This window comes from Oncorhynchus mykiss, chromosome 3 (assembly GCF_013265735.2).
Source record: "Oncorhynchus mykiss isolate Arlee chromosome 3, USDA_OmykA_1.1, whole genome shotgun sequence".
Lineage (NCBI taxonomy): Eukaryota > Metazoa > Chordata > Actinopteri > Salmoniformes > Salmonidae > Oncorhynchus > Oncorhynchus mykiss.
This window is the reverse complement of record NC_048567.1, coordinates 58926553-58948904: the sequence shown is the minus strand read 5'-3', so window position 1 is coordinate 58948904 and position 22352 is coordinate 58926553. Positions and strand designations below refer to the sequence as shown.

General features: G+C 40.5%; 2 protein-coding genes across 8 annotated transcripts in view; one reads left to right on the top strand and one right to left on the bottom strand.

Annotated features, from left to right (window-relative positions):
* Nucleotides 1-280: 280 nt before the first annotated feature.
* Nucleotides 281-12428, bottom strand: pofut2 (protein O-fucosyltransferase 2). The gene is made up of 9 exons (XM_021597491.2): nt 12200-12428; nt 10397-10647; nt 5985-6129; nt 5533-5643; nt 5224-5290; nt 3345-3470; nt 2945-3125; nt 1786-1909; nt 281-740 (listed from the first exon to the last, which is right to left on the bottom strand). The coding sequence occupies exons 1-9, from the start codon at nt 12388-12390 to the stop codon at nt 587-589; spliced, it is 1350 nt and encodes a 449-aa protein (XP_021453166.1). The 5' UTR covers nt 12391-12428; the 3' UTR covers nt 281-586.
* A 4222-nt stretch (nt 12429-16650) lies between these two features.
* Nucleotides 16651-22352, top strand: part of LOC110520290 (unconventional myosin-Ib) — a 156624-nt gene continuing 150922 nt past the window's right edge. For 2 of the 7 annotated variants that reach the window (XM_021597486.2, XM_021597484.2), the window contains exon 1: nt 16653-16831. The gene's annotated coding sequence lies outside the window, so the exon portion shown is untranslated. Of the gene's footprint in view, nt 16832-22352 lie in introns of all 7 variants that reach the window. The other 5 variants (XM_021597487.2, XM_021597488.2, XM_021597482.2 and 2 more) reach the window with 4 other exon arrangements.

Genomic DNA, 22352 nt, shown 5'->3' with positions numbered 1-22352 from the left:
TATTGTTTGTACAGATGAACATGGTACCTTCAGGCATTTGGAAATTGCTCCCAAGGATGAACCAGACTTGTGGAGGTCTATAATGTTTTTCTGAGGTCTTGGCTTATTTATTTTGATTTTCCCACAATGTCAAGCAGAGGCACTGAGTTTGAAGGTAGGCCCTGAAGTACATCCACAGGTACACCTCCGATTGACTCAAATAATGTCAATTAGTCTATCAGAAGCTTCTAAAGCCATGACATCACTTTCTGTAATTTTCCAAGCTGTTTAAAGGCACAGTCAATTTAGTGTATGTAAACTTCTGACCCACTGGAATTGTGATACAGTGAAATAATCTGTCTGTAAACAATTGTTGGAAAAATTTGTTGTGTCATGCACAAAGTAGATGTCCTAACCGACTTGCCAGAACTACAGTTTGTTAACAAGACATTTGTGGAGTGGTTGAAAAACGAGTTTTAATGACTCCAACCTAAGTGTATGTAAACGTCCGTCTTCAAATGTATATATACAAATAACAAAGCTCCACTTTAACACTGCAATTGGCATGTTCTTTGAGAGCTGTTGAGAGCGGTGCCACGTCATTGCATCAGTAAACTATTTTCCAGTGTGTGGGCTGTTCACACTCCTTCTCGCTGTCCCCACAGAAGCGGTTGTAGGTAGTTTTGGGGTCGAATCCCAGAATCTCTCTCTCCTCGTGGATCCGGAAAGAGAAGGTCGACACAGATGTTCCGATAAAATACCTGGGAAATGGGAGGGCGATAGAGGGAATTCAATTCAATGCAACTATATCTATCCCACCAGGGGCAATTAAGAAAGACAAGTCCGTTTTACAAGTATCAAATCAATAGAAAGTCTTCAACACATGAAACACAGTATACAATAATACAATAGACTTCACATTCCTCATCACCCCATACAGTACACAACAGGCTAATAATATTGATTTAAATGCAGTGCAAATATTCTAAAGTGCAGTAGAAGTGTAATGATGTGTTTAACACTCCAGTACTGTAATAGATTTCTAGTGGTGTGATCCAGAAACTAACGTGACTGGAATGCACCCTCAGACCATGTGATTATAAGGGACAATGGCTTTCAGGTCCATATGTGGGTCTGACGTACACAGGTGACAAACACAACTATTGTACCATATGATCCGTTAAATTAAGTAAATATTTTCAACTGAACTAACAGCAGAATCTTAGACAACATAGAGTACAATATATATACAGTATGTTTGAAGTACAGAGTCTTATCATGAACACCTAGATCTGCCATCTCACATTTAAAATGGGATACAAAAACTTCAATGATCTTACTTTACTCCTTCAAGCGTATTTAAATGATTCTGTTTATCCCTCTATCATGCGTGGCGTATTACATTTAAACATTTTGATGTCGAGTAATGATGATGTAAAGCAAACCTCAAATGTTTTAAGGAATTGTTTCGGCCTATTTTTACACTGCTCTGACAATCGAATTCCCTTTACAGACATTTCATAAAAATATGATCATAAAGGAAACTTACAGGCTAATAAAATAATTATAATAAGTAAGTATCACATAAGTGGTATCACATGACCCACTATCCTACAGAACGTGACGGTAACAAAAGTTGTTTAACTACAGTATGCTCGTGTGCACTTCAACAAAAGAAAAGTACAAGAATGTCTGCATCATGTGTACTTGTCACAGCTCCCCACCCTCAGTCTGCACACATTGTGCAACCCTTTCTTTCAACTGAATGGTGGAACATAGAAGCATTCATTGTGAGGAGAGCTGTACCTGGCATGTGCGCAGATCCATTGGTCGACGATAGCCACGCCCCCGTCCTTGAGTAGTTCCAGGTCCTCCCAGGTGGGTTCAAAGCGTGTAATCTCTGGTAATATCTTCTTCAGCTCCTCCAGCTCTGCACAAAACAGACATATGCCTCATCAGGAACACACTGGCCTTAGAGCCATACTCTGACTGGCCATATTGTCTAGATCTAGAGATTAGAAAAGTGGATTGAAGTGTCACTCCACAATGACACAATAATACAAAAACAACAACTCAAATTTAGTTTTGAGACACTAAAAAACAATCACAGTCAAACATGGTACAGGCGTTATCTACTGTATAATACATTATATCATACACATGTAAGCATAATCAAAAAAACAAAGTACAGTAGAAAAGGGACAATTAGTCGTTTATAAAAAAACATCCCTGTTGGGGGATAAGGTGGCAGGCTTTGGCACAGGCATTTACATTATTGTTACCTGATAAAATTTCACACGATTTGTTATTTTCATCGAGACCGTTACAATTATAATTTTGTCTGGAGAGCTGACGAAAAAGACAATCCGTAATGTCATTGTATAACCCACAGACACTCTGCAACGGTTGTCGTCCAGAGAAAGAGAGGAGGACCAATGCGCAGCGTGGTAAGTGTTCATATTTTTTATAAAACAACTGAACAAAACAACAAAAACGACAAACGAACAGTCCTGTAAGGTGATGAAAAACACTAAACAGAAAATAATCACCCACAAAACACAGGTGGGAAAAGGCTACCTAAGTATGATTCTCAATCAGAGACAACGATCGACAGCTGCCTCTGATTGAGAACCATACCAGGCCAAACACAGAAATACAACATAAAAAAATAATAGACTACCCACCCCAACTCACGCCCTGACCAAACTAACACAAATACATAATAAAGGAACTAAGGTCAGAACGTGACACTCTCTGTGGAGTAGGCTACAGACAGCATAAACCTGCCAAACCTCTACTGGGTTATACGGTTGGGGTCAATTCCATTTCAAAAGTCAACTGAAATTCTAATTCCTAACACAATTATTTTGTTATTTTCTTAGGGCTGCAAATATGAATGGCTTTATTTTCAACTTATTTATTTTTACATTCAACATCAATCAATGGCACCAAAGTACAACTGTACCTTCCTCATCTGCGTCAGTGGCAACAAAGACTCTGTCTAGTTTGTTTTTCTTCATGAGGTCCCTGATCTTCTTGACAGCTCCTTTGAGGCTGGGCACATCCTCTCTGTGACCCCAGATAAAATCCTTCCTTCTCAGGTGGACACCCAGGTACGGCCCCCCTCTGGCAGAACCCAGCTTATTCTGAGTTTACACACAGAAATGAATAACACGTCAAACCATTCATGCCCAATTAAAAGTACCCACTAATAGCAAAACAGAACTATTCTTAGCTTAAGACACACCCCCCCCCTTTTTCCCACACAGTACATGTTGCTAGTGCAACAAGTAATCAATGTGGATAGATAAATACATGTAATTTAAATGTGCGAGGCGTGTATGTATGTGAAAAGGTCTGAAAACCTTAATGCGAGTCCAGTCCTCGTTGTATACGGTCTGGTCCTGCTCGTCTGTGGAGTTCAGGTACTTTGCACGGAACTCGTCCCCTAGGAGACGCAGGTGTTTGGAAAAGACCATACTGCGGCGAGTCTACAGAGGAGAAGACACACAAAGACTTAGACAAAATGGAGGAGTGTTAAACAAATCAGGAAAGAACTATTCACCACTCTGCATTAAAGTAACTATCCAGTGTTACCAGATTTCTATGAAATATGACCTATAATTAATTACAATATACAGTTGAAGTCGGAAATTTACATACACCTTAGCCAAATACATTTAAACTCACAATTAAATTGCTGACATTTAATCCTAGTAAAAATTCCCTGTCTTAGGTCAGTTAGGATCACCACTTTATTTTAAGAAAGTGAAATGTCAGAATAATAGTAGAGAGAATGATTTATTTCAGCTTTAATTTCTATCATCACAATCCCAGTGGGTCAGAAGTTTACATACACTCAATTAGTATTTGGTAGCATTGCCTTTCAATTGTTTAACTTGGGTCAAATGCTTCGGGTAGCCTTCCACAAGCTTCCACAATAAGTTGGGTGAATTTTGGCCCATTCCTCCTGACAGAGCTGGTGTAACTGAGTCAGGTTTGTAGGCCTCTTTGCTCACACACGCTTTATCAGTTCTGCCCACAAATGTTCTATGGGATTGAGGTCAGTGCTTTGTGATGGCCACTCCAATACCTTGACTTTGTTGTCCTTAAGCCATTTTGCTACAATTTTGGAAGTATGATTGGGGTCATTGTCCATTTGGAGGACCCATTTGCGACCAAGCTTTAACTTCCTGACTGAAGTCTTGAGATGTTGCTTCAATATATCCACATAATTTCCCTCCTCATGATGCCATCTATTTTATGAAGTGCACCAGTCCCTCTTGCAGCAAACACCCCCACAACATGATGATGCCACCCCTGTGCTTCACGGCTGGGATGTTGTTCTTTGGCTTACAAGCCTCCCCCTTTTTCCTCCTAACAAGACGATGGTCATTATGGCCAAACAGTTCCATTTTTGTTTCATCAGACCAGAGGACATTTCTCCAAAAAGTACGATCTTTGTCTTCATGTGCAGTTGCAAACTGTAGTTTTTTATTTATTTTTATGGCGGTTTTGGAGCAGTGGTTTCTTCCTTGCTGAGCTGCCTTTCAGGTTACGGCGATATAAGAGTCGTTTTACTGTGGATTTAGATAATTTTGTACCTGTTTCCTCCAGCATCTTCACACGGTCCTTTGCTGTTGTTCTGGGATTGTTTTGCACTTTTCACACCAAAGTACGTTCATCTCTAGGAGACAAAACGTGTCTCCTTCCTGAGCGGTATGATGGCTGCGAGGGCCCATGGTGTTTATACTTACGTACTATTGTTTGTACAGATGAACGTGGTACCTTCAGGTGTTTAGAAACTGCTCAAAAGGATGAACCAGGCCTTGAAATTCATCCACAGGTACACCTCCAATTGACTCAAATTATGTCAATTAGCCTATCAGAAGCTTCTATAGCCATGACATAATTTTCTGGAATTTTCCAAGCTGTTTAAAGACACAGTCAACTTAGTGTATGTAAACGTCTGACCCACTGGAATTGTGTTACAGTGAATTATAAGTGAAATAATCTGTCTGTAAACAATTGTTGGAAAAATTAGTTATGTCATGCAAAGTAGATGTCCTAACCGACTTGCCAAAACTAAAGTTTGTTAACAAGAAATGTGTGGAGTGGTTGAAAAACTAGTTTTAATGACTTCACGCAAAGTGTATGTAAACCTCCGACTTCAACTGTATGATTGTAGGTTGTTAACCATTACCAGACATAGATACATTCTTTACAACTTGACATCAGACTTACATCCCAGTAGTCCTTTCCTGCGTAGTGATCATGGAGGACAGTCTCTGCTTTGTCCAACATCACAGAACTGTGGGGATATGAAAGGAAAGAGCTCCCTCAGTGAACAAATGTCCACATCTCATACAGTACATACAACAAATCCAATAAAGACTATGCTGCCACCTCTAGAATATTACTTTTTGTTTTAGTTTAAATAGGAAGTCCACATTAAACCTGTAATAGTGGTATAATTAATACACATCCTTAGACAAGAAGATTAGGATTCAATAATTGTATCTATCTTAGCCAAACACACATTTATTGACTCACGTTGATGTGATGTTGTTCTGCAGGAGTGGTGCCAGGATGGAGGCGTGGCCCTGAGCTGACAGACAAGTGACGTTCACACCCCTGGTTTCCTCATAGCCCCAAAACCATCCTCTAACAGTGAGAAGAAAGAGGTGAGACATGCTTTCAAATTAGGGAAAACTGCTCACAACGAACATGACAATTTTATTTATATGAATATAAGTCATACTCACTACACCCACTATACTACTACTACTACTACTACAGCTCGTTCCACTGCCATAAAACACATTTTAATAGCTAAAACAAGTATTTACCTTTGATAATTCAACTTCGCGAGACATAAAGGTAGGTAAGCACAGATGCCAAACTCATTGTTAGTGTCCACATGCAGTAGTCCTATGCATCTTTGGAATGTATTGTGTTGAATGTATTGTGTTCCTATCCATCTCTGAACCTGGTGATTACTGTACCTGTAATAACCCTGTTTGTCTTTGGAGTACAATAACCGTTCAACGCAGGGTCGCTGGTCCACTTTCTCCTCCCATTTCCCGTCAGTCCACCCTTCAGCGTAGTTCTGTAGCACCAGGACCTGTTCAATAAATGGGCCTCCAGACTCTGGAGCCAAAAACACGGAAATATAACATTTTATTTTAAGCCTGAAGGTATAATGTTGTATATCTTCTTATAAGCATGTATAAGCCTTTATAACCATGTACATTATGCATACATTATACCTATGGAACAATCCTAAACAGAGGAAAAAATGGAAATCAGCCAGATGTCAGGGAAAGTCGACCAACCACAAAAACATGGGCATTTACTCAAATGTCTGAGGGGTGACCAGAACGGTACTCTGATATTTTTATTTTACAATGGCTTTTCCAGCACGATCCCAGCAACTATGGTGGATACAAAACCAGGCTAGCCGGGTACAGGGACTCGTTTCCAGCTGCGATGTAACTTAAGCATTACGATGATCATACCAGATGCATCGTTATTTACGAGCACTAAATCACAGATTGGGCACATCATTGCGCACATGTTGTCACATATTATGAAACACATTCAGGCAAAAATTACAGACAGCAGCCTAGTCACAAAATATACAGTTCCTTGCGAAAGTATTCACCCCATCCTATTTTGATGCCTTACAACCTGGAAATAGATTGTTGGGGGGGTTGTATCATTTGATTTATACAACACTTTGAAGATGCAAAATATTTTTGGGGTGAAACAAACAAGAAAAAATACCAAAAAACCTGAAAACTTGAGCGTGCATAACTATTATCCCCCCAAAGTCAATACTTTGCAGTGGAGGTTAACCGATTAAGATTTTTCAATGCCGATACCGATTATTGGAGGACCAAAAAAGCCGATACCGATTAAATCGGCCGATATTTGTAATAATGACAATTACAACAATACTGAATGAACACTTATTTTAACTTAAATATATAATGAAACATGTTCAATTTGGTTTAAATAATGCAAAAACAAAGTGTTGGTGAAGAAAGTAAAAGTGCAATATGTGCCTTGTAAAAAAGCTAACGTTTAAGTTCCTTGCTCAGAACATGAGAACATATGAAAGCTGGTGGTTCCTTTTAACATGAGTATTCAATATTTCCAGGAAAGAAGTTTTATGTTGTAGTTATTATAGGAATTATAGGACTATTTCTCTCTATACCATTTGTATTTCATATACCTATGACTATTGGATGTTCTTATAGGCACTTTAGTATTGCCAGTGTAACAATTACCTAAAACACAAGGCTAAATATACACTGGAGTTGCTTACCAAGACGACATTGAAAGTTGCTGAGTGGCCTAGTTACAGTTTTAACTTAAATCAGCTTGAAAATCTATGGCAAGATTTGAAAATGGCTGTAGAGCAATGACCAACAACCAAATTGACAGAACATTAATGGATTTTTTAAAGAATAAAAGGACAAATATTGTACAATCCAGGTGTGCAAAGTTCTTAGAGACTTACCCAGAAAGACTCACAGCTGTAATCGTTGCCAAAAGTGACATGTATTGACTTTAAACAACAATTTAAACAATCAGAATATCCACAAGCAAGGTTCTGGGTAGACAACTTGTTTCATGAAACTGTTCCCTTAAATTTTGACCATTTTTATTTTGTAACTCGATGTCATTTATCTAATCTACATAAAATTGTGTTTTAATGTTAGAATTTTGTGAATATCCTTGACAATTTTTTTTTACAATTAAATATATTTCAAGGTGTCAAAAAGAGGAAATACATTTAATGAGAAAAGAAATTCTCATCAATCTATCCACAATACTCCATAATTACAAAGTGAAAACAGGTTTTTAACAATGACAGTGCAGGTCAGAGCAAAAACCAAGACATGAGGTCGAAGGAATTGTCTGTAGAGCTCCGAGACAGGATTGTGTTGAGGCACAGATCTGGGGAAGGGTACCAAAACGTTTCTGCAGCATTGAAGCTCCCCAAAAACACAGTTGCCTCCATCATTCCTAAATGGAAGAAGTTTGGAACCACCAAGACTCTTCCCAGAGGTGGTCGGCCGGCCAAACTGAGCAATCAGGGGAGAAGGGCCTTGGTCAGGTAGTTGACCAAGAACCTGATGGTCACTCAGACAGAGCTCCAGAGTTCCTCTCTCAGGCCAATTTATGGTAGAGTGGCCAGACGGAAGCCCCTCGTCAGTAAAAGGCACATGACAGCCCGCTTGGAGTTTGCCAAAAGGCACCTAAAGGAATTTCAGACCATGAGAAAAAAGATTCTCTGGTCTGATGAAACCAAGATTGAACTCTTTGGCCTGAATGCCAAGTGTCACATCTGGAGGAAACCTGGCACCATCCCTACGGTGACGCATGGTGGTGGCAGCATCATGCTCTGTGGATGTGTTTCAGCTGCAGAGACTGGGAGACTAGTCAGGATCAAGGGATCGAGATCCTTGATGAAAACCTGCTCCAAGGTGCTCGGACCTCAGACTGGGGCAAAGGTTCACCTTCCAACAGGACAACGACCCTAAGCACACAGCCAAGACAACACATGAGTGGCTTCGGGACAAGTCTCTGAATATCCTTGAGTGGCCCAGCCAGACTTGAACCCAATCGAACATCTCCGGGGAAACCTGAAAATAGCTGTGCAGCGACACCCCCCATCCAGAACTTGAGAGGATCTGCAGTGAACAATGGGAGAAACTCCCCAAATACTGGTGTGCCAAGCTTTTTAGTTTCATAACCAAGAAAACACCAGGCTGTAATCGCTGCCAAAGGTGCTTCATTAAAGTACTGAATAAAGGGTCTGAATACTTATGTAAATGTAATATTTCAGTTTTTATTTTTAATACATTTGCTAAAGTTTCTAAAAAAACAGTTTTTGCTTTGTCATTATGGGGTAATGTGTGTAGACTTATGAGGATAAAAAAAAATCAATTTATAATAAGGCTGTAACGTAACAAAATGTGGCAAAAATGAAGGGGTCTGAAAACTCTCAGAATGCACTGTATATGGAGATAGTTTAGTGCCTAAAATAAATGGGAAAATATATGTAAAGAAAAATACATATAGTTTCCTGATCTTTCTTATATCTTAAAAACATCCATATTAGAATAAGGCTGTAACATAACAAAATGTGGAAAAAGGGAAGGGGTCTGAATACTTTCCGAATACACTATACTTCCACAAATTTTTTGAACTGGTACAGGGGATCTTCAAACGAGTCTTTTGAGACTTGTGGGCAACCTAGAGCAAAACAACCGAGATGTATACTGAACAAAATATAAACCCAACATGTTAGTACCATTTTTCATGAGCTGAAATCCAAGAAAAGTTCCATAATCACAAAAAGCATATTTCTCTCAAATTATATGCACAAATTAGTTTACAACCCTGTTAGTGATCATTTCTCCTTTACCAAGATAATTCATCCACCAGACAGGTGTGGCATATCAATAAGATGATTAAACAGCATGATCATTACACAGGTGCACCTTGTGCAGGGGACAATAAAAGGCCACTCTAAAATGTGCAGTTTTGTCCCACAACACAATGCCACCGATGTCTCAAGTTTTGAGGGAGCAGGCAATTGGCATGCTGACTGCAGGACTGTCCAACAGAGCTGTTGCGAGATAATTTAATGTTAATTTCGTTACCATAATCCGCCTCCAATGTAATTTTAGAGCATTTGGCAGTACATCCTAATGGCCTCACAACCGCAGACCATGTGTAACCACGCCAGCACAGGAGGAGGGGGGGATTGCTGAGGAGTATTTATGTCTGTATTAAAGCCATTTTGTGGGAGAAAACTAACTTTGATTGGCTGGGCCTGGTCCTGTGACCATGAGACATCCCAAAAATTGTTCTTCTCACAAAACAATTGTGTTCGTTAGAGTCTCATCCTGCCATAGAGTGGCTTGTAGGCCAAACCGTTCAGACAGTTTTGTGAGAAGACCAATTTTTGGGATGACTCGTGGTCTGACAAACACCACTCTAGCCACTCACCTTTCACCGCAGATGCGGAAGGGCTACATAGGCCATTCTTTTTTTTTATTACGTTAAGGGTTAAACCCACTTTGTAACATAACAAAATCTGAAAAAATTCAAGTGGTTTCTGAAGGCACTGCAGCCTATGTATTTTTTAAGGCAGTCATCTCGGATTTAATTTGAAAGATTTTATCCTTCACTTGTTTGTAACAATTGCAACATTGTATTTGTAGTCAACTTTGTAGTCACGTTATTAACGAAGGCTCGGGGAAATACATCAACCACTAAAGATACATGGTAAGATGGTTCTAACGATGATTGCTATGAAGGCTCTGGGAAACGAGGCCCAGCTCAGTTCGAATCAGGTCAGTTCTGTAGTGTGGAAGGGGTATGAGACTGCTGAACTCACCAGCTATAAACTCCTCGTACTCTATGACAGGCACGTTGCCCTGCAGGCTGGTGAGGCTGAAGAACTCTCCCCAGGGGATCCTGATCTGGTGGATGTCTGGGCTCTGCCAGTGGTAAAGACGTCCCCAGGGGGGCAGCACCAGCACCCAGTCACTGTGTCTCCTCAGGGTCTTCACCAGGGATGCCATGCGAATGTACACGTCCCGACGAAGGTTGAAACCCTCTGGGGGGTTGATGTCGTAAAGCAGGTACCTGGCAGCATAAAGATATAGAGATAGTATTATATGCTTCATTGTGTTCTATTAGGCTATGCACCTGGCTGGCAGCCTCATAAACATGAGTTCTGTTGGAGCTAGACACTGCGGTCAAGTGAGCCAATTTGTGTGCCTGAATACATAACACTTTACGGTATCATGTGTTTTCTGGTAGGAAAACTGAGTAGGATGCACTGTCATGCACAGATAGAGACAAGCGCCTTATCAACAATTATTTTGATACAATGCCCATATTATGCCAACTTAAAATATGGGTTAATATAAGTGGTTAATCTTTATTACAGTGAACTTTGAGGTAACATTAATCAATTTTAACACAGTAAAATTGGATGGCAAACATTTTCTCATGTCTGCCACTAGTACATCACTAATCCATTGTAATTAACATTCAAAGCATAATATGCCCATATTATGACAGCTACAAGATAAGAAAAACACTAGTTTTCTTTAAATTACAGTGACATTGATGGATTATAATTACAGTTAAAATGGATGGTAAACATTTTGTAACATGTCTGCCACTAATACATTAGTAATCCATTGTCATTAAAAAAACCAGGCTAGCCGGGTACAGGGACTCGTTTCCAGCTGCGATGTAACTTAAGCATTACGATGATCATACCAGATGCATCGTTATTTACGAGCACTAAATAATGCACTAAATCACAGATTGGGCACATCATTGCGCACATGTTGTCACATATTATGAAACACATTCAGGCAAAAATTACAAAAAAAAATTGCAACGCATGGTATAATTTTGATTATGGAAGATTGAATAAGTGTGCTTCAAACTATTTGCTTAGAATGATTTGTAGCTATCATCTATCTATCTGTACATGACAGTGCATCAGACTCAGTTTCCCCACCAGAAAACACGCGACACCGTAAAGTGTTGTGTATTTGCGCACATTTTCACACGAAAAATGAAGAGCAGATGGCTTTGCGAGTGTCTGCTCACTTAAGGGCAGTGAGCTATACCTCCCACATACCCAGGTGATGTTCACTCATCGGCGGTCAGGCGGACAACTGTAGCCTACATTTGAACATGTTGTGTTAGTGTTGTGCCTGCCATACAGGTTTGATATGTTTTATTTCTATTTAACCTTTAACTAGGCAAGACAGTTAAGAACAAATTCTTATTTACAATGACAGCCTACCAAAAGGCCTCCTGCGAGAACGGAGGTTGGGATTACAAATCAAAAATATAGAACAAAACACACATCACGGCAAGAGAGACACCACAACACTACATACAGAGAGACCTGAGACAACATAGTATGGCAGCAACACAACATGGCAGCAGCACAAAACATGGAACCAACAACAGCAAAGGCAATGATTTAATATATTCTCAGTTTATATAATGATTTCTGATTACATTGTGTAGCCCACGTCTTGAGCAGATTTTTTAAAACTAAAATGACTGCTCTAGAAGCAAATAACATATTCTATGCGTCCCAATAATACAATATTGAAATACAAGCTATAGCATATGTAGGCCATTGTGTTTAGCCTGCACCCCCTACCGTAGATCCCGTGCTGCTGCAACAGCCGGTGAAAAAACGCTATTTCCTGCTCGGAATGTATCTTCAATTTGACATTCGACGACTACAGCGCTCAACGCGAGAATAGACAAACACAATTTGATTAAAGATTGCACAGAAAAAAGCCACAACACTGGCGATTTGAAACCTCTGCTAAATCTGTGGTCCGCCATTTTTATTTAAGCAACGCACTTCCGGGAGTGTGAAGCGTCTGTGGTTACATAGCAACTGCATTGATTTGTGTAACAATTTGTTAACAGTGGGTGTGTTCGTAAAGTAAATCTGCGCTCTGGTTGTTCGTAAATTCATCAGTTATTCTGCGCTTTGACACATAATCTGAAATCGTAGTAGATAGCCAGAGCGAATTTACGAACGCACCCAGTATCTGAATGCGTTACAGGATGTGTTCGTAAATTCACTCTGGAGTACGCTCAGAGCGTTGTCAGATTCATGTCTTTATTGTTCTGAAACTTCTGTATGTTTAATGTTTACTGTTAATTTGTATTGTTTATTTCACTTTTGTATATTGTCTACCTCACTTGCTTTGGCAATGTTAACACATGTTTCCCATGCCAATAAAGCCCCTTGCATTGAATTGTCCGTTCGTAAATTCAGAGCCTTTCGTTATCGGAGCGTTCAGAGCACACACTGGACGCTCTGGCGGTGGAGTAGGGTTGATCCGAGTGTTCTGACCTCACAACGGCAGTCAAGCGCCGAAGCTTGCTAGCTACTTCCAGACAAAAATGATAGAACACCTCACTGACTAGTTTACTCGCCCTAGCAGAGCTGTTTTCATGTTATCCAGAGCGTTGGTGACTATAACTGTTCTGCTGTCAACAATGGATTTACGCTTTACTGACACGGACCATATTCAACGGGTGTTGAGTGTTAGTAAATGCATCAGTTGTTCTGCGCTCTGGCACACAGACGAGAGTGGTCTGAAATCGGAATAGATAGCCAGAGGGAATTTACGAACACACCCACAAGTATCACTACAAGATAGAAGAATGATCCCGATGTTTCACATCTGAAGCATCCGGTAGGCGTTTCCACTCACCACCAAATATGGTGATGAGAGGAAGCCCAGTGACCAGCAGTGGGAGAAGACTGAGCGAGATAGATTTTGGCCGATATTCTGCCATTTTTTTAATCAACGAAACATTTGATCTCAATACAGTTTTATGTTCCAAAAAATTGCAGTCTTTTACGAACAGAGTGATCAACGTTTTGTAGACTTTAACCTTTGCCAAAGTTTTTAAAATGTTTAATTACGTTGTTTAAAAGGAGTACAAGGCCCGATTGAGTTATTGCACACGCGCACTTCACAGAGTAGGCATTCCCTAATGGGAATATGCAAAAAAAACTGCGAGAACACGACAATAGGATCATGCTAGCTCTTGCTTGGCTCTGCCCGCCTCCTTCTTTTCTTGCCCACCATGATTCATTTGCTGCCGTTGGAAACGACAGGCAGTGGTCTATCTTGGGTTAGTTATACAAATCTTTGGCATCACCTGCCAATCTATGCTTGTGTGAAGGGGGTAGATTTTTAGGCTGCTCAATTATATTATACCTAATTTTCTTTCTATAAGTTTACATTATGTGCACAGACTGTAAGATTGGAATACAATTTAGAAAGTCCCATTCCAGAAACATTCCACATCACTCAATTGATATTTTGGTATAATATGGCATATAATGAATATAATATAATATAAATATAGTAGAAAATAAAAGCATCAGATCCTATAAATGTTACTTTCAGCTAGAGTAAATGTCACACTTGATATTTTGATAGAATATAATAGATCCTACACATCATGTTACTTGGAACTATGCCAACTTCTGATGGCATTGAGGAGTACACCACATCGGTCACTGGCTTTATCAATAAGTGTATCGAGAACGTTGTCCCCACAGTGACTGTACATACATACCCCAAACAGAAGCCATGGATTACAGGCAACATTCGCACTGAGCTAAAGGGTAGAGCTGCCGCTTTCAAGGTGTGGGACTCGGAAGCTTATAAGAAATCCTGCTATGCCCTCCGATGAACCATCAAACAGGCAAAGCGCCAATACAGGACTAAGATCGAATTGTACTACTCCGGCTCCGGCGCTCGTCGGATGTGGCAGGGTCTGCGAACTATTACAGGCTACAAAGGGAAGCACAGCCGCGAGCTGCCCAGTGACATGAGCCTACCAGACGAGCTAAATAACTTCTATGCTCGCTTCGAGGCAAGCAACACTGAGGCATGCATGAGAGCATCAGCTCTTCCGGATTACTGTGTGATCATGCTCTCCTTAGCCGACGTGAGTAAGACCTTTAAACAGGTCAACATTCACAAGGCCGCTGGGCCAGACGGATTACCAGGACGTGTGCTCCGGGCATGTGCTGACCAACTGGCAGGTGTCTTCACTGACGTTTTCAACATGTCCCTGATTGAGTCTGTAATACCAACACGCTCCAAGCAGACCACCATAGTGCCCAAGAGCACTAAGGTAACCTGCCTAAATGACTATAGTAGCACTCATGTCCGTAGCCATGAAGTGCTTTGAAAGGCTGGTAATCGCTCACATTAACACCATTATCCCAGTAACCCTAGATGCACTCCAATTTGCAAACCGCTCAACCAGATCCGCAGATGATGCAATCTCTATTGTACTCCACACTGCCCTTTCCCACCTGGACAAAAGGAACACCTACGTGAGAATGCTATTCATTGATTACAGCTCAGCGTTCAACACTATAGTGCCCTCGAAAGTCATTACTAAGCTAAGGATCCTGGGACTAAACACCTCCCTCTGCAACTGGATCCTGGACTTCCTGACGGGAAGCCCCTAGATGATGAGGGTAAGGTAGCAACTCATCTGCCACGCTGATCCTCAACATCGGAGCCCCTCAGCGGTGTGTGCTCAGTCCCCTCCTGTACTCCCTGTTCCCCCACGACTGCATGGCCAGGTACGACTTCAACACCATCATTAAGTTTGCAGATGACACAACAGTGGTAGGCCTGATCACTGACAACGACGAGGCAGCCTATAGGGAGGAAGTCAGAGACCTGACTGGGTGGTGCCAGAATAACAACCTATCCCTCAACGTAATCAAGACAAAAGAGATGATTGTGGACTACAGGAAAAGGAGGACCAAGCACATCCCCATTCTCATCAACAGGGCTGTAGTGGAGCAGGTTGAGAGCTTCAAGTTCGTTGGTATTCACATCACCAACAAACTATAATGGTCCAAATACACCAAGACAGTCGTTTAGAGGACATGACAAAACCTATTCCCCCTCAGAAGACTGAACAGATTTGGCATGGGTCCTCAGATCCTCAAAAGGTACTACAGCTGCAACATCGAGAGCATCCTGACTGGTTGCATCACTGCCTGGTACGGCCCTAAAAGTTGTCAAAGACCCCAGCCACCCCAGACTGTTCTCTCTGCTACCACATGGCAAGCGGTACCGGAGCGCGAGCTTTGATTTGATTTGCTCTGTTAAACCTATTCTTTGGATTGACTTCAATAGCAACAGTGAATATATTTAGTTATGAAGAGGTTTCTTAATAATCATTCTCAACATAGCACATTGCTAATCGTCAGTGACAAATATAAACGCTAAGCAGCGTTGGTTTTGATTAAAACCCTGGATGAGAGACCAAATAGCTGCACGTCAACTCTATTTTTGAACTAGAGTAGGCTAACTGTCCCTATCAATATTTTGGAGCATAGTGTAGAATGGAATGGAATAGGTGCATCATTCCATCATTTGAGTTTGCTTATTGCAATTCCACCAATGTGAGATTAGAGCAGGGGTTCCCAAACTTTTAAACTAGGGGCCCCTCTTTCAGCATTGGGGAACATTCTGCACCTCCCACGTCTATTTCTATCAGCATAAGCACTGTTCATGACACAAACTGTTCACACTCCTCCTGTTGGTGGAGAGATTTCTGCAGGTTTAAAGCTTATTTCCTGCATTCCTACAGATTTTGTAATGCGGTGCAAAGAACATTTTGCAGTTTTAAAGCACATTTTCTTGCAATTCTATACATTTTGCCATGTCTAATGTGTATAGATCTGACAAAAAAATCAACAATATCTATGGGCTAAACAATCTAAATAAAAAAGCTTTAGCTGTAATGGGCTTGTTGATCTGGACTCTGATAAATTATAAATAGCTCTCTAAGGTTTGCAATGACTAACATAAGAGGAACTGATGACGCGTCCCAATTTCGTCTCCCCACAGTGTTTGTTTGTTTGTTTTGTCACAAGAGGGCGATATTGCACTGTCAAATGCCTTCATCTCATCCTGGCAATGAGTTATGATAGTTATGATGATGCTGAGACTCAGACTCCGTTGTGAAGAGCTGAGGCATTTTTTCTCTCCCTTAAAATCTCACCTAAAGTGATTGAGGGGCGCGTAGCAGCACGTGTGCAGCTAGCCACTCCCTTTGCCCGTAGTCCCTATCGGTTAGTGCTCCAGTGGAAGTCTTCATAGCCGGATGAGACACGCGTGCAGAATTTAGGGATAGAGGAAACTTTTTTCATCTGAAGAGATATCTCCGGGATTCTATATTGTCCTCCAGAGTGTATTTAGGGGACAACATTTCCAATTCGGAGGCAAGTAGAATAGTTTTATTCTCAACATTTTCCACATTGTCTTCTTGAGTAGCCTAACACAAGAAGTTCTAGCCATTGTTTGCAACTTTTTGCAAGCCTATCACTTGTTGGTGTTACTTTGTAATTGACAATTCAGCGTTGGTTGCATAATCAGACTTTTTTTTTTATAGCTAGAATTCTCCTTTCCAAAATGTGTCTAATCAGTAGGCTATTTGCCCATTCATATACATGGCCATACAACCCGTTCGTTCTTTAACCTACACTAATGCCACCAATCTCATGAGCTTTTATGTTCAAGATCTTCACATAGCACTAGCATATTCTGTAATTTCTTTAGTTGATTTGTATTACTTGTGGAATTTTAATGCCACGTGAAATCTTTATTTAGCGTTAAACTATCCCTTTAAATGTTTCAAGCATCCTTGCATTTATTTGTCTTTGAATAGGCTACGTGTAGCTTGTATGTGTGATGGTTTTGTACTTTTCACTCAGAATCGTTTCGACCATTCCTGAGCTCTTGTTCTTTTTCGTGTGATGGGAAAAGAGAAGTGGGTAGGCTGCTACCGGGAGCGGGTGGGTCTACTTTTGTTACTCGTCTCACCTTGTCAAAATCTGTGGCGATTTTGTATTGTTAATTAAGAATGCACTCTAGGGATTTCAAACATCTGTGGTCAGTATGCTCGAACACAACAACAAGAGAGCGATACATAAATGCAAAGTTGTAGGACAAGGGTGGAAAAAAATAACAGTGCAACTCTAAAAACAAAGCAGATGTCTTATGGAGATTTCATGTATTCACTAGACTAGGCTATCAATGTTACTGCCCTTACACTGCTCCACACTTCAGTCCACTATGCATAAGAATGTGATTTCACGCCAGAATAATGTACTTACATTGCATCTCCTATGAAATATCCCGGAATGAAATACACTCACACACAGATTTGTAATGGAGATTGAAGTGTTTTACTAGCCTACACACCATCTACTTTAAAGCCTAAAAAGCCCCCGTTGTTCTCTGAGAAACAAGACAGGAGAATCTCTGGGAAGTCTCTATGCTTTTCCTCCTGCCGGAATTCCCTTTGGATCCAGGGCCAGGCTTGCACTCTATAGGAACTTGGAATTTTGAAGCATGGAAAACTAATGCTTTGCAGAAGGCAAGGTCCCAAAAACATAAGCCAGAATTGGGTTAGGTCTGCATTTTTAATGAAGCTTCAGTTGCAGCCAGGGTCTGGGTCTCATGCTGTCTGTTTTTGTCTGGGACCTGACTAACCCAATATGTTGTCGCTGTGCTTCCTTCATACAAAGGAGAATTGTGCGCTGCTTTGTCACAGGACTCAACTTTTTATGTTTATGGCATAGGGTCTTCTGTGTCACAAGTTGCCTAACAACAGTAAGGGAAAGTCCACACAATGATTCTAGTTTCTACCCTTGAATATCAGTAGCTACTGTATGTTTGAAGTTCTGCTATGAAAGATACTGGTTCGGATGAAGTAGTTGAACCCAGGTGACTGTTATAAAGGTATTGTATATGTTATTCGTCGCCAGACCCACTGGCTCCAGGTCATCTACAAGTCCATGCTAGGTAAAGCTCCGCCTTATCTCAGTTCACTGGTCACGATGGCAACACCCACCCGTAGCACGCGCTCCAGCAGGTGTATCTCAATGATCATCCCTAAAGCCAACACCTCATTTGGCCGCCTTTCCTTCCAGTTCTCTGCTGCCTGTGACTGGAACGAATTGCAAAAAATCGCTGAAGTTGGAGACTTTTACCCCCCTCACCAACTTCAAACATCGGCTATCTGAGCAGCTAACCGATCGCTGCAGCTGTACATAGTCCATCGGTAAATAGCCCACCCAATTTACCAACCTCATCCCCATACTGTTTATATTTATTTACTTTTCTGCTCTTTTGCACACCAGTATCTCTACCTGCACATGACCATCTGATCATTTATCACTCGTGTTAATCTGCAAAATTGTAATTATCCGCCTACCTCCTCATGCTTTTTGCACACAATGTATATACTCTTTTTTTCTTTCTACTGTGTTATTGACTTGTTTATTGTTTACTCCATGTGTAATTCTGTTGTCTGTTCACACTGCTATGCTTTATCTTGGCCAGGTCGCAGTTGTAAATGAGAACTTGTTCTCAACTAGCCTACCTGGTTAAATAAAGGTGAAATAAAAATAAAAATAGACATGATAAGATGAAGGATATTTGCTATCGCCGACTCAGCTATTCATTGCCAAAAGACCCAAAGTAATAGGACATCCAAATGCACACTGTCATAACAACTAGAGGTCGACTGATTATAAGTAGGGCCGATTTCAAGTTTTCATAACAATCGGTAATCAGCCTTTTTGGATGTCGATTATGGCCAATTACATTGCAATCCATGAGGAAACTGCGTGGCAGGCTGAACCCCTGTTACGTGAGTGCAGTGTCAAAAGGTCCTTGTGGTTGCAATGAGCCAAGGGTAAATTGCTTGCTGGGTGATTCTGCAACTACGGGCACTTCCATGTCCTCGGGTCAATTTTGAAGATTTTATATAAAAAATAAAACGAATACAAATATTTTTTTCAAGAGAATGTTAATTTAGTTACCATATTGTTACACTGAAGCACATGGCTGCAGTGGACAGTTGTTCCAGATGTAATGTCCAGAAGTTGAAGAAAAATCGAGGTAAATTTTCCTTGTGGAGGCAATATTTGAATTGTTAGTCATTTCCAAACAGGCTATAATTTATTTATTTTGTGGTAGAACTTCTGATTTAAAAAAATATTCTATATATTTAGTGTAAACATTATGCTAGCTGTAATTAGAGGTCGACCGATTATGATTTTTCAACGCCGATACTGATTTATTGGTGCACCAAAAAAAGCCGATACTGATTAATTATATATGGCAATTACAACAATACTGAATGAACAATGAACACTTTCATTTTAACTTAATATATATAATACAACAATAAAATCAATTAAGTCTCAAATAAATAATGAAACATGTTCAATTTGGTTTAAATAATGCAAAAACAAAGTGTTGGAGAAGAAAGTAAAAGTGCAATATGTGCCAAGTAAAAAAGCTATTTTATTATAATTAAGTATGATTTGATAGAGCAGTCTGACTGAGCGGTGGTAGGCAGCAGCAGGCTCGTAAGCATTCATTCAAACAGCACTTTCCTGCGTTTGCCAGCAGCTCTTCGCAATGCTTCAAGCATTGCGCTGTTTGACTTCAAGCCTATCAACTTCCGAGATTAGGCTGGCAATACTAAAGTACCTATTAGAACATTCAAATCAAATGACATTTTTTTGGTCACATACACATGGTTAGTAGATGTTGATGCGAGTGTAGCGAAGTGCTTGTGCTTCTAGTTCCGACCATGCAGTAATATTTAACAATTTCACAACTACCCTTTACACAAAAGTGTAAAGTCAAAGGTACATGAAATACAAATGGTATTTTGTAACACTGGTTTTGCATTATTTAAACCCAATTGAACATGTTACATTATTTATTTGAGACTAAGTAGATATTTATTTACAGTTGAAGTCGGAAGCTTACATACACCTTAGCCAAATACATTTAAACTGTTTTTCACAATTCCTGACATTTAATCCTAGTAAAAATTCCATTGTTAGGTCAGGTAGGATCACCACTTTATTTTAAGAATGTGAAATGTCAGAATAAAAGTAGAGAGAAATTATTTATTTCAGCTATTATTTCTTTCATCACATTCCCAGTGGGTCAGAAGTTTACATACACTCAATTAGTATTTGGTAGCATTGCCTTTCAATTGTTTAACTTGGGTCAAACATTTCAGGTAGGCTTCCACAAGCTTCCCACAATAAGTTGGGTGAATTTTTGGCCATTCCTCCTGACAGAGCTGGTGTAACTGAGTCAGGTTTTGAGGCCTCCTTGCTCGCACACGCTTTTTCAGTTCTGCCCACAAATATTCTATGGGATTGAGGTCCGGGCTTTTTGATGGCCACGCCAATACCTTGACTTTGTTGTCCTTAGGCCATTTTGCCACAACTTTGGAAGTATGCTTGGGGTCATTGTCCATTTGGAAGACCCATTTGCGACCAAGCTTTAACTTCCTGACTGTCTTGAGATGTTGCTTCAATATATCCACACAATTTTCCTCCCCTCTTGATGCCATCTATTTTGTGATGTGCACCAGTTCTGTTACCAAACTTCTGCATCTGTACTGTTCAAGTAAATGTGTTTTTGTAAAATTGTCTGTTTTCTGTAGTTGTATTGTTTGCTTAACTTTGCAATCATTGTTTTTTGTTTGACATGCAAACAAAAAACACTGTTACCTTTGCATTTCCCATATGCTTATAGTGGATGTTGTGGTCCTGTCTCGGCAATTGGGGAGTTCCTGTCTTAATAGCTATTAATTTACCCATTGGGATAAAAAATTATTGATTTGGAAAAACAGCTAGGTGAAATGATTTGATAAGGAAATGTGTATTTGTCTAGTGTTTGCATAGTTTATCCTGTTGTGTTCAACCCTCATCTGTATCCAGAACAATGTGTTTGCCCTCTAGGCTAGTTGCCACGTTGTTTAGGAGCAAAGTCCCTCAGCCATGGTGATGAATGGTGCTTGCTCTGATCTGCCTGTGGTGAGTACTACTGAGGTGTGTGTACTGTGTATTAGCTCTGGCTCAAGACGGGTGGTTGTGAGGGTGATGGAGAGGTGCAGCACTACCGGCTCAGCTCTACTGTCTGAGTAGAGAGATGCAGTGCTTGCCATTTGAGTTCTAGCTCTGACAGCAGCCAGGCAATCACTGACAGATCCATGTTGCGTCAAGTTCTATATGATTGTCGACTTCAACTGTGATTTATTAAAGGCCTTGTTCCCTGATCATTCCCTGTTCCATCATGGAACATTCATGTTCTATCTGGGAATGCTCATGTTCCATCTCTCCTGATGCCTGCTGTTCCTGGTTTGCATCTCCAGTGTGGAATTTTGGATAGGCCACCAGGAAATATGCTTTTGAAGTATGAGACCAGCACAGAAGGCTAGGCTACAGATGTTGGGATATCCTCTCTACTCCTCTCATGGCACCGGCGAGAATGGCTGCCGTTTTATGGGCTCTTGAAACTAGGGGGCACAATTTTTATTTTGGGAAAAATAACGTTCCCAAAGTAAACCGCCTATTTCTCAGGACCAGATGCTAGATAATACATATAATTGACAGCTTAGGATGGAAAACACCCTAAAGTTTCAAAAACTATAAAATTATTGTCTGTGAGTATAACAGAACTGATATTGCAGGCAAAATCCTGAGAAAAATCCAATCAGGAAGTGACTCTTATTTTGAAACCCCCATCGTTCTATGCATCCATATTGCCCATTGATAGGGATATCAACCAGATTCCTTTTTCTGTGGCTTCCCTAAGGTGTCTACAGCTTTTAGACGTAGTTTCAGGCCTTTATTTTGAAGAATGAGCGTAAACGACTACATTGCGTAAGTGGCCAGCTGAGGGCTCTCAGAGTGATTCTTGCGT

What these genes read in the sequence shown, in the direction of transcription:
- pofut2 (XM_021597491.2), bottom strand. Translation starts at nt 12,390, where the DNA reads ATGGCGGACCACAGATTTAGCAGAGGTTTCAAATCGCCAGTGTTGTGG. An exon ending in GCAGCAGCACGGGATCTACG is followed by an intron (nt 10,648 to 12,199) that starts GTAGGGGGTGCA and finishes TTATGCTGCCAG; the next exon opens with GTACCTGCTTTACGACATCA. An exon ending in GTACGAGGAGTTTATAGCTG is followed by an intron (nt 6,130 to 10,396) that starts GTGAGTTCAGCA and finishes TTTTGGCTCCAG; the next exon opens with AGTCTGGAGGCCCATTTATT.